A 9,416-nucleotide genomic window follows, 5' to 3' on the forward strand; every position below is an offset into this window, starting at 1 on the left:
TCTCTCTCTCTCTCTCTCTCTCTGTCTCTCTCTCTCTCTCTCTTTTTCTCTTTCTCCGTCTCTCTGTCATTTTGCTCTGGGGAATGCAATGCTACTTAGTGGACAGACAGCCAGCCTAGAAGCCAGGAAGACCTGAATTCAGGTCTCGCCCATGACACATTGCATCTTAGTTAAAACTGCAGTTGCTCCAGGAGACTTTAAGCCAAGCTACAAGCGAGATGCCGATCTGGAGGGAATCTCCTTGCACTGGTGAAATCCAAGACACAGACAAAATAAAGATTGAGTTTTCCTTGGGTTGTACTTATCCACATACGCTTCTTTTCCCTACTAGCCTCTCCTACCTTACTTTTTCTTTCTCTTTTTCTGTCTCCATCCCTCCCAGCCACTCCTAGACTAGATTATCAGCTCCTTGTGGGCAATGGCTAGATCTCCGAGCTCTTTGGTTTCCCCCCCTTGTGTCTAGGACAGTGCCTTGCACATAGTTTCCATCCAGATAGTTTCTGAATGTGTGACAGACTTAGTTCCCAGCCTCAGATCACTCACGACACGTAGCCTGGGGCCACAGCAGAGGCAGACTCCTCCCTCCCTCAGCAGCAGTCAGCATTGATGGGGCCTCTCTGATCAGAGCCCTCTGATTGTCGCTCAGATAACAAAGGAGTCTGAGATGAAGGTCAGCCCCTGAAAGGTTTACATGCCGGTTGGGGGAGAGAGTTTTGGTGTAGTAAAAAGAATGCTAGATGTAGAGTCAGAAGACCTGGGTTCAAATCCTGCCTCAGACACTAGCAGCATGACCCAAAAGTCTTAGTGAAAAACTACACCAAGACTTTTGGGACATCTTGTATAAATAGGACCAGGAGAGATGAGACAGTTAGTTTATAAAGTACTCTACATACTTTATAAGTATCTTGTTTGATCCTCACAGTTGGGTGGCACCAAGGTAGTGCAGTGGGTAGAGCAGCGAGTCTAAAGTCAGGAAGACCTGAGTTCAAATCTGGCCTCAGAGGCTTACTAACTGTTTGACCATGGCCAAGTCACTTAACCCCTGTCTGCCTCAGTTTCCTCATGTATAAAATAGGGATAATAATATTACCTATCCCCCCCAGCAAGTAATTTAACCTCTCTCTGCCTCAGTTTCCTCATATATAAAATACTAGCACCCTCTCCCTCCCTCCAATTAATTTAACCTTTATCTGCTCTTGTTGGTAAAATGGTGGTGAAAATCACACCTACCACACCCCCTCCAGGGTTGTTGTGAGGACCAAATGAGATAATAATTATAAAGCCCCTGGCATGTAGAAGATGCTTAATAAATGTCTGTTACCTTTTTATAAGATGAGTAATGCAGGTTATTATCATCTCTCCTGTATAGATGAGTGAACTGAGGTGGAAAAGTTCACTCAACCAACAAGCATTTATCAGGCACTTGTTATATGTCAGACACGACGCTAATAAGTGCAAATGTGAGTCAGTCTCTATGTTCAAGGAGTTTGCATTGTACTGAGAGAATATGGCACACTCAGGATGTAAGTAAATAGCAGAGTGATTGCCGTCTTGGGGAAGGGGGAGCGAAGGGTGGGAGGGAGAAAAATTTGGAGCTCAAAATCTTTCAAAAAACTAATGTTGAAAATTGTCTTTATGTGTAATTGGAAAAAAAAATACTATTAAAGTAAAAAAACAAGTAAATAGCAGTGAGTTGTGGAGGAGCTGTCAACTTGGGGAATCAGGAAAGGCCTCTTGGTGCTTGAGCTAAGCCTGAGGCTAGAAGTTTTAAGAGGTGAGATGGGAGATGAAAAAGGGAGGGCATTCCAGGCATGAGGGTAAGCTTGTGCAAAAGTTTGGAGTCGGGAGATGGGGAGCCCCATAAGTTTCTTATGTAGGAAAGTCAAGTGGTGAGATCCATGCTTCAGGGATCTCCCTTTGGCAGCTACATAGAGGCAGGGTGGGCACAGGGAGGGTGATGGGGAGACCCTTGCAGGAGGGCCTACAAAAGGGTGACTGGTGTGAGTGGAGAGAATAGGATGGATTTGAGAGATGCTGACAAGGGAGAACCAATAAGCCTTAGGGACTGATTGGATATGAGGGCAGAGATGTCTCCAGGGTTTCAAATCTGAGGGACTAGAGGAATTTCAACAGAAATTGGGAAGTTAGGAGCAGGGGAGAGTATGGGGGAAAGATAATGAGTTCTGTTTTGGACCTGTGGAGCTGGAGATGCCTATGGGACATCTAGGTTGGAGGTGTCCGTCGTCCAGTTGGGGATACAGGACTGGAGCTTAGAAGACAGGTGAGGGCTCCAAATGTAGATCTGGGAGTCATCCACATAGAGATGCTAGTGAAATCCATGGGAGAGTTGGTGAGAGGGGCAAGACACAGCCGTGGGCCAGAAGAGGCCATCAGGTTCAGCTCCTTCATTTTACAGGTGAAGAAACTGAGACACAAAGAGGTTGAGTTACTCACCTAAGGTCACTAGTAGGTTTCTGAGGCAGGATTCAAACTCAAGTGCTGGGGTCCATCTAGCACATATAGGCACCTCCTGGGGTACAGACAGGAATAAAGGCTGGAGCATGGATGAGTTCCCTGCAGAGGGAGCTGAGAAGGAGAAGTCAGGTAGGAAGAGGCCCACAAGCAAACAGTGCCATGAAAACCGAAGGAAGGAGAGAGTATCTCAGACAGGATGGTCAGCGCTGTCAAAAGTGAAGAGAGGTCAAGGAGGAAGAAGAGTGAGAGAAGATTTAGCAACAAAGAGACCCTGGGTGACTGGAGAGAGTCAGAGGGTGGCCACAAAAGCCGGGCTGCAGAGGGGAGGAAGTGAGAGAAGGGTGTAGCCACTACAGATATAGACAGCATTTTTTTCCTAGGAGTTTGGCTGTGAAAAGGAGGAAATAACAAATATTTGATATTTTGAGGGCATGACAGTATCAAGTGAAGCTGTAAAGAGGGTGGAGGTCTGAGTGGTTTTTTTTTTTTTGGCATCAAGGGATGCCAAAGGGATCCCTCTTGGAAAAGAAAAGATTGAAAATTACAAAGCAGGAAGGGATAATCAAAGAATCAAGTTGCTTGAGAAGATGAGAGCTGGGGCCAGGGGCCCAAGGGGAGGGTCTGGTGTTGGCAAAGAGAAGGGTCGCCTCTTCTGGGATTTGAACCTAGCTCTTCTGACTCCCAGTTCCATGTCCTTTCCACTACACCACAACTCTCTCCCCAGCCAGATTCTTCAGAAGCTGGACCTGTGTCTTTAAACTCCTTTGTATCCCAAGGCCAGTTACAGCCAGTTACCATGGTCCTAATAGATGCCCAGTAAATGTTGCCTGCTGGGAGGGAGGGAGGGAGGGAGGATTCTATCTCTAATGATGGCACTGAGGGACATGTAAGCCCTGTGAGAGCAGAGCAGTGTTTCATTCAGCAAGTATTTATTGAATGAGCATTAACGTGCATGGCACTATTCTAAGCGGCAAGATGGGGGTGGTGGTGGAAATTTAATTATTTTTAATAATTATAATATTTTTTAAACCGCTACCAACAAGGGTAACAATAGGCAAATACCAGGTGAACAGTGTAAACAGCAAATGCCATCTCTAGCTTGGAAATGACTAGGAATTGCTTTGCTTTCCAGTTTTCGTGAAGATGGGGATGAAACCATTGCCTAGGGTGGGAAGATTGAGCAAATGGACTTCCCTTCCCCCTAGACCGGTGCTCAGGGCTGGGGGGAGGGGAGATGGGGGAGGATCTGGTCCTTTGGTCTGTCTGCCTCGGGGGCGTCCCTTGGGCAGGGCCCCCTCGGCCCCAGACTGGCCTAGTACCCCTGAGCTGAGCCCCCACGGCCCCCCTAGGTCGGATCGCAGAGTGCACAGGGAGCAGAGTCGTTGCTGACAGAGCTGGTCCTCCGCCGTATCTCAGCCTCACCCCAGAACGTGACGGCCTTTGAGGAGGCCATGCCGAAATCCTACATGATCAGTGCCGACATGGCCCACGCCGTGCACCCTAACCACCTGTGAGTCCCCAGAGGCCTCTGCATCACCAGTGTTGGGGTGTTGCTTTGGGCCGTGCCTTCTCTGGGTGTTTGGGACTGGCTGATGGGTGCTCTCAGCTTATGGGTGTTCCTGGGTCTCCTTGCTTGTGGGAAAGCATCTAGCCCAGGGGTAGGGAACCTACAGCCTCGAGGCCCTCTAGGTCCTCAAGTGTAGTCCTTAGGCTGAGCCCAAATTTCACAGAACAAATCCTCTTAGTAAGGGACAAAATAATAGGGATAACATAGTATCCCCATTTCTCTACCTTCCTTTGATGCTCTGAGGTCAGGCCTGTGCTAGGATTTCCTAATAGCAAACCTAAGCTCGAGGTTGGGGAACATTTAATCTCTCTCTTCTAGGGATAAACATGAAGAAAACCACCGACCTTTTTTCCACAAGGTAACCACCCTTCCTTCCCCACCCTGGCTCAGCCTCTAAAAGGATCTGTGTCTCCTCCATGGCCAGGCCCTATCCTTCACCTCGCTTCCCACCAACCTCCCCTCCCCTGCTAGACCTTGTCTTTCTCCCCCTAATCACTCGTCCCCATTTCTTCCCTCCAAAAGTCTCTTTCCCCTTCTTACAGGCCCTGTCTTTGTCCCTCCTGGCTCTGTAGGCCTCCACTTTCCCCACTGAGGCCCTATGTATGCCCTTCCCCATATCTCTCTCTTTCCCCTTTGCATTGAACCCCGCTTCTCTTCAGCCTGTATTTCCCCTCTTCACTCAGGCCCACGTCTCTCATCCAAATCCTATCTTCTTCCTCCACCTTCCCCACCAACCCCAACTTTCCCTCTAGGAGCACTAGCAGTGCTGATTAAGACTGATTGATTAGGGCTCCATGTCCCCTTTTTTTCTTCCCCATCTCCTGCACCCCCTCTCACCCCCACCAGGGACCTGTGATCAAGGTGAACAATAAACAACGCTATGCGTCCAACGCTGTGTCCGAGGCATTGATCCGAGAGGTGGCTGCCCGCGTTGGGGTGCCCCTTCAGGTAAGCATTTTGGCACCAGCCCTATAACTTGGAAGGGGCAGCCCCGTTGAAGATAGGCATAGGGAACAGCAGTCACAGTGGGAAACATCCCAGTAGAGAGCCCTATGTGGAAAATTACCGGTCTCCTCCTCGATCACACAGGGACAACCGCAGCACACGTACCAATCCTCAGCGACACATAGCGTTCCCGTTACTGCATTTATCTTAGGGTTAACAAATATCATTAGATGTTCTCTGGGCCCTTTGCGTCTGGAGGTTATGACGGCAAAGCCGGGATTCCTACAGAGATGAGAGATTTGAGTCACTCCTGAGTCCACACGTGCAGTGGTTTCTTGTCTGTCCGTGACTCAGAGGTCCTAAGTCACTGATAGACCTCACATCTCAGCCTGCCCCCCGTATGCGTGCTCGCGTAGACACCCCTTCCTGTCTCTGCAGGAGTTCATGGTTCGGAATGACTCCCCCTGTGGCTCGACCATTGGGCCCATCCTGGCTGCTCGTCTGGGGCTGCGGGTGCTTGATTTGGGCAGCCCCCAGCTGGCCATGCACTCTATCCGTGAGATGGCATGTACCTCCAGTGTGTTGCAGACCCTAACTCTCTTTAAGGTAATCCTTCATCTGCCCTCCCTTATCCACTTCACCATGGCAGCTGTGTCTCCGGTCCCTGGGATTGGTTGCTGGGGCAACGTCATCCCACTAAGTGATGAGGCTGATCACCATGGTGATGCCATGAATGCATACAGCAGACCAGCTCAGCCTTCCCAAGGCAGAGGGACCCAGGCCAAGCCCCAGTCTTCTAAGGGGGAATCAAGGGAAAGAAAGTGGAAGATACAAGAGGGAGGATTTATAGGGAGGTTATCACACCATACCCTAACACCTAGCTACGTCGCTGCCCTTTGTCCCAATCCAGGGCTTCTTCGAGCTGTTTCCTGTTGTGAGCCGCAATTTTGCAGTCGATTGAGGCCTCTCAAGAGCTTCTCTTCCCTTCCTCATCCCATTAAGTCCAGAATGTCAGTTCTCACCTGACTCAGAATTGAAATATTAAAATGAATTTTTCATTCATTCTTGCCCTGCTGGGTTTTTTGAGGGAGGGGAGCACTGGAGGGTTGAATCCCTGGGATGAGAGGACTAGGGCAGGAGCCAAAAGGAAGGTGCATTGAGGAAAGGGGGCTCTCATCCCTTGTCTTTACCGCAGAAGCGAGCTGGCAGGAGGGATGAGATGGTAAGGACTGATCACATGTGGGGTTAGTGCCCCCCTCCAAATCCATGTCTTAGCTCTTTCCCCGGGAGTGTGGCCAAGATGCTGCTTTCATACCAGTTCCTTGTCTATGCGGAGCCTTTTGTCTCCCTCCTTCCATCCAAGGAATTGAAGCTGCAGGGATCTTGCTGTGCTCTCCCAGCATGAGTGCCCCTCTGCAGAGTGATGGAAGGAGCTAGTCCATGGGGTGCATGAAAGGGCAGCAGAAAGAAGAAGCCCACCCTGGAGCAGTCCCCCTGGAATCCCAATTACTCTTAGGACTTCAACATCATCAATGCGTTAACAAACTTTCTAATTCTGATTAACTAACAAATACTAACTCATTATCAGTGAGAATTTTCCAAGCATCCTGTCTGGCGTATTAGCCAGGATCTTCATGCTCGCTTATGAAAGCAAGAAGGGAAAAAAGTGAGAAAGCATCTTCCCCCAGCGTCACATAATTGAAATATCAACATTTACATAGCACTTGTGATATCTTGCAAAGAACCTGATCAAATTGGTTCTTGGTGTATTCTTGTGACAATTCTGTGAGGTAGATAAGGCCAATGGATTATTATTAGTGTTCCCACTTTACAAGCAGAGACATTGAAAAACAAGTTAAATGACTTGTCCAATGCAATGTAGCAAATCAAGGATGGAGCTCTCAGAACTCTAGCATCTAGGTATTCTGACTGAATCCAGTGCCTTCTTCACTGTGCGGTCCTGCATTCTAGGGTGCAGCTATGCACAGAACAGTACCAGTCATCATGCTTGCTTATATTTAGTCCTAATTAGGAAGGGGTTAACTCTTAGCTCTCCCTCGACTCAAATCTCCACCCTTTCCAGTGCCACCCTTTGTCATCTTGTCTCTTTTTGTTGGAAGAAAGTACTATGAAGGGAACAAAGGTAAGAAAGACATGGTCCCTACTCTGAAAGGACTTTTAGGCTAGTATTGGAAGGCAGTATGTGATAATGTCTTAAGAGGGGTTCAAAGGGAAGAGCTGGAGCCCTTCAGAGGTTGGAGAAATTACTTCTGACTGGGATGGATGGTCAGGAGGCTTCATGGAACAGGCGACATCTGAGCTGGGCTTTGAAGGATGACTGAGTCCAACAGCCTAGAACATGGAGCTGAATCTACCATGCTGAAATTTCACAGGAGTTAATGCAAGTTGAAATGGAGAGAAGGCTGGCCTTGAAGTCCAGAACCTACTTCCAATTCATGGGCTGTGTGACCATGGATAAGTCATCCCTGTGGTGTTCCCAAGGCACTTCTTTAGAAGTTATAGATAAATTTAAAAAACTTCGGAGAGAGTTTCCTCTTTAGAGAACTGAACAAATCACAAGAAGAGGCTCCTCCCACCTCCAACACACATACACAATGTAATCTTTCACTTTTTTTTTCTCAATGGATTTTACCACTACAAAATGGGGGAAGCATACTTAGCATTTTGTCTGAAAAAGATCCTGGGGCATTTAGTGGACTGCAAGTTGACTGTGAGTCAACAGTGATAGGAAGAAAGCTAATACAGCCTTGATTTTTATTGAGAGGCACAGCTTCCAGAAATAAGGAGACACGTGCCAGTATACTGCACCCTAGTCAGGCCATGTTTGGAATATTGTGTTCATTTTGGGGCACCACAATCTAGAAGGGATATTGATTAACTGGAGAGCATCCAAGATGGTGAAGAGCCGTGGGTCCATGTCAACCAAAGATGGGTGGAAAGAACTAGGGCTGTTGGCGTGAAGAAAAGAAGTCTGGTGGGACTTAATAGCTGTCTTCAAGTAACAATATTTAAAAGACAGTTGGAAGAGGGGGTAAGCTTGTTTCGTTTGACCCAAGAAAGCAGAATTGGGGGCAGTAAGTGGAAGTATCAAAGAGGTCAATTTAGACTTGATATCCAGAAAAGTGTCCTAACAATCAGATCTATCCCTATATGGAATACACTGCCTCAGGAGGGTATGAGTTCACCTTTCCTGGAGGCCTTCAGGCAAAGACTGGATGACCACTTGTCTGTTAGTTTGTATCGGGGGTTCCTTTTCAGGTACACATTTGGCTAAATGACTGTTGAGGTCTCTTCCAACTAGGAAATTCTATGGCCAGGGATAAGGAGGGTTGGGGGAATGAAATGGATAAAGTCTTGAAGCCAGACAAATCTAAAACCTTCCCAGGTGATTGCAAGTAGTGTGCCTTGTCTAGAATATGAAATAAGGGTAGGAATAGTTTGTGAGCTCCTCCAAGCTCCAGCACTGTGCACACAGTAGGTATTTAGAGTAAATGTTTATTGAATTAAATAGACTAATTGGTGGGCAATGGGTAGCCATTGGAGGTTTTAAAGCTAGGGAAATGTATGTATGATGTGATCAGAGCTGTACTTTAGGAAAATTAGTCTGGTGGTGGTATGAAGAATGGCTTGGAAGTGAGAGATTTGATATGGAGACTCATGGTCCAGTTGAGGGTACCTGAATATTTATGAAGAGCCATAAGATTTGACAAAGCTTTGGAGAATTAACACAATTTTATCTCCATTTTAAAGATGAAACAAGCTCAGAGAGATTAAGTGATTTGCCTACCTACTAAGTGTCAGAGGCAGGACTATCTGGTCAGATTTCTGCTGGCTCCAAGTTCTGTAATCTTTGCCTCAAGTTGGTAGAGATGGGGGTGGTGGTGGGGGATGGGGGCAAGGGGCAGAGATAAGGAACAATGCAAAGAAGGGAAGGGACAGAATTGGGTTGCTGAGTAGTTGTTGAGGGAGAGAGGAATCCAAGATGACAAAGTTTTGAGGCCAGGTGACTAGAAGAATTTTAGTGGCATTAAATATCAGAAATTAAGAAGGCAGAAGGAGAAACTGATTTCAGAGTGAGAGATGACGGGTTTGGTTTTAGATATGCTGAGGTTAAGTCAGAGCTGTTGTTCCTTTGCCCCTGAATGCTTCTGATTTTTCATCCTTAGAGTCAAGTGTGTGACTGGGACAACTTCTAGGTTAAATTCCTTTCTTGTACCCTTTCTCATCACAACTCCCAAATTTCCCATAAAGAGGAAGCGTCCATCCAAAAGAATTAACAAAGGTGCTTTGTCCAGCACTTCTTAAACTGTGGGTTTAAGCATTGCTGAGGTGGTCTCAAGTGGAAAAAATTTAAGAAGCTCCAAATAGCACCTCTATCATTCCTTTAGAATGATGGACCTTGGAATTA

General features: G+C 47.2%; 1 protein-coding gene across 5 annotated transcripts in view; it reads left to right on the forward strand.

The window, feature by feature from the left end:
* DNPEP (aspartyl aminopeptidase) overlaps positions 1 to 6,049 on the forward strand; it is a 10,863-nt gene extending 4,814 nt beyond the window's left edge. For all 5 annotated transcript variants that reach the window (XM_027873883.1, XM_027873885.1, XM_027873884.1 and 2 more), the window contains 5 exons: positions 3,825 to 3,985; positions 4,361 to 4,400; positions 4,889 to 4,990; positions 5,426 to 5,593; positions 5,898 to 6,049. In XM_027873883.1, coding sequence (XP_027729684.1) covers positions 3,825 to 3,985; positions 4,361 to 4,400; positions 4,889 to 4,990; positions 5,426 to 5,593; positions 5,898 to 5,948 — 522 coding nt within the window. In that variant the 3' untranslated portion in view covers positions 5,949 to 6,049. The remainder of the gene's footprint in view (positions 1 to 3,824; positions 3,986 to 4,360; positions 4,401 to 4,888; positions 4,991 to 5,425; positions 5,594 to 5,897) is intronic.
* Positions 6,050 to 9,416: the final 3,367 nt, after the last annotated feature.

Source organism: Vombatus ursinus, unplaced genomic scaffold (assembly GCF_900497805.2).
Source record: "Vombatus ursinus unplaced genomic scaffold, bare-nosed wombat genome assembly UNPS02014802.1, whole genome shotgun sequence".
In the NCBI taxonomy this organism is placed as follows: Eukaryota; Metazoa; Chordata; class Mammalia; order Diprotodontia; family Vombatidae; genus Vombatus; species Vombatus ursinus.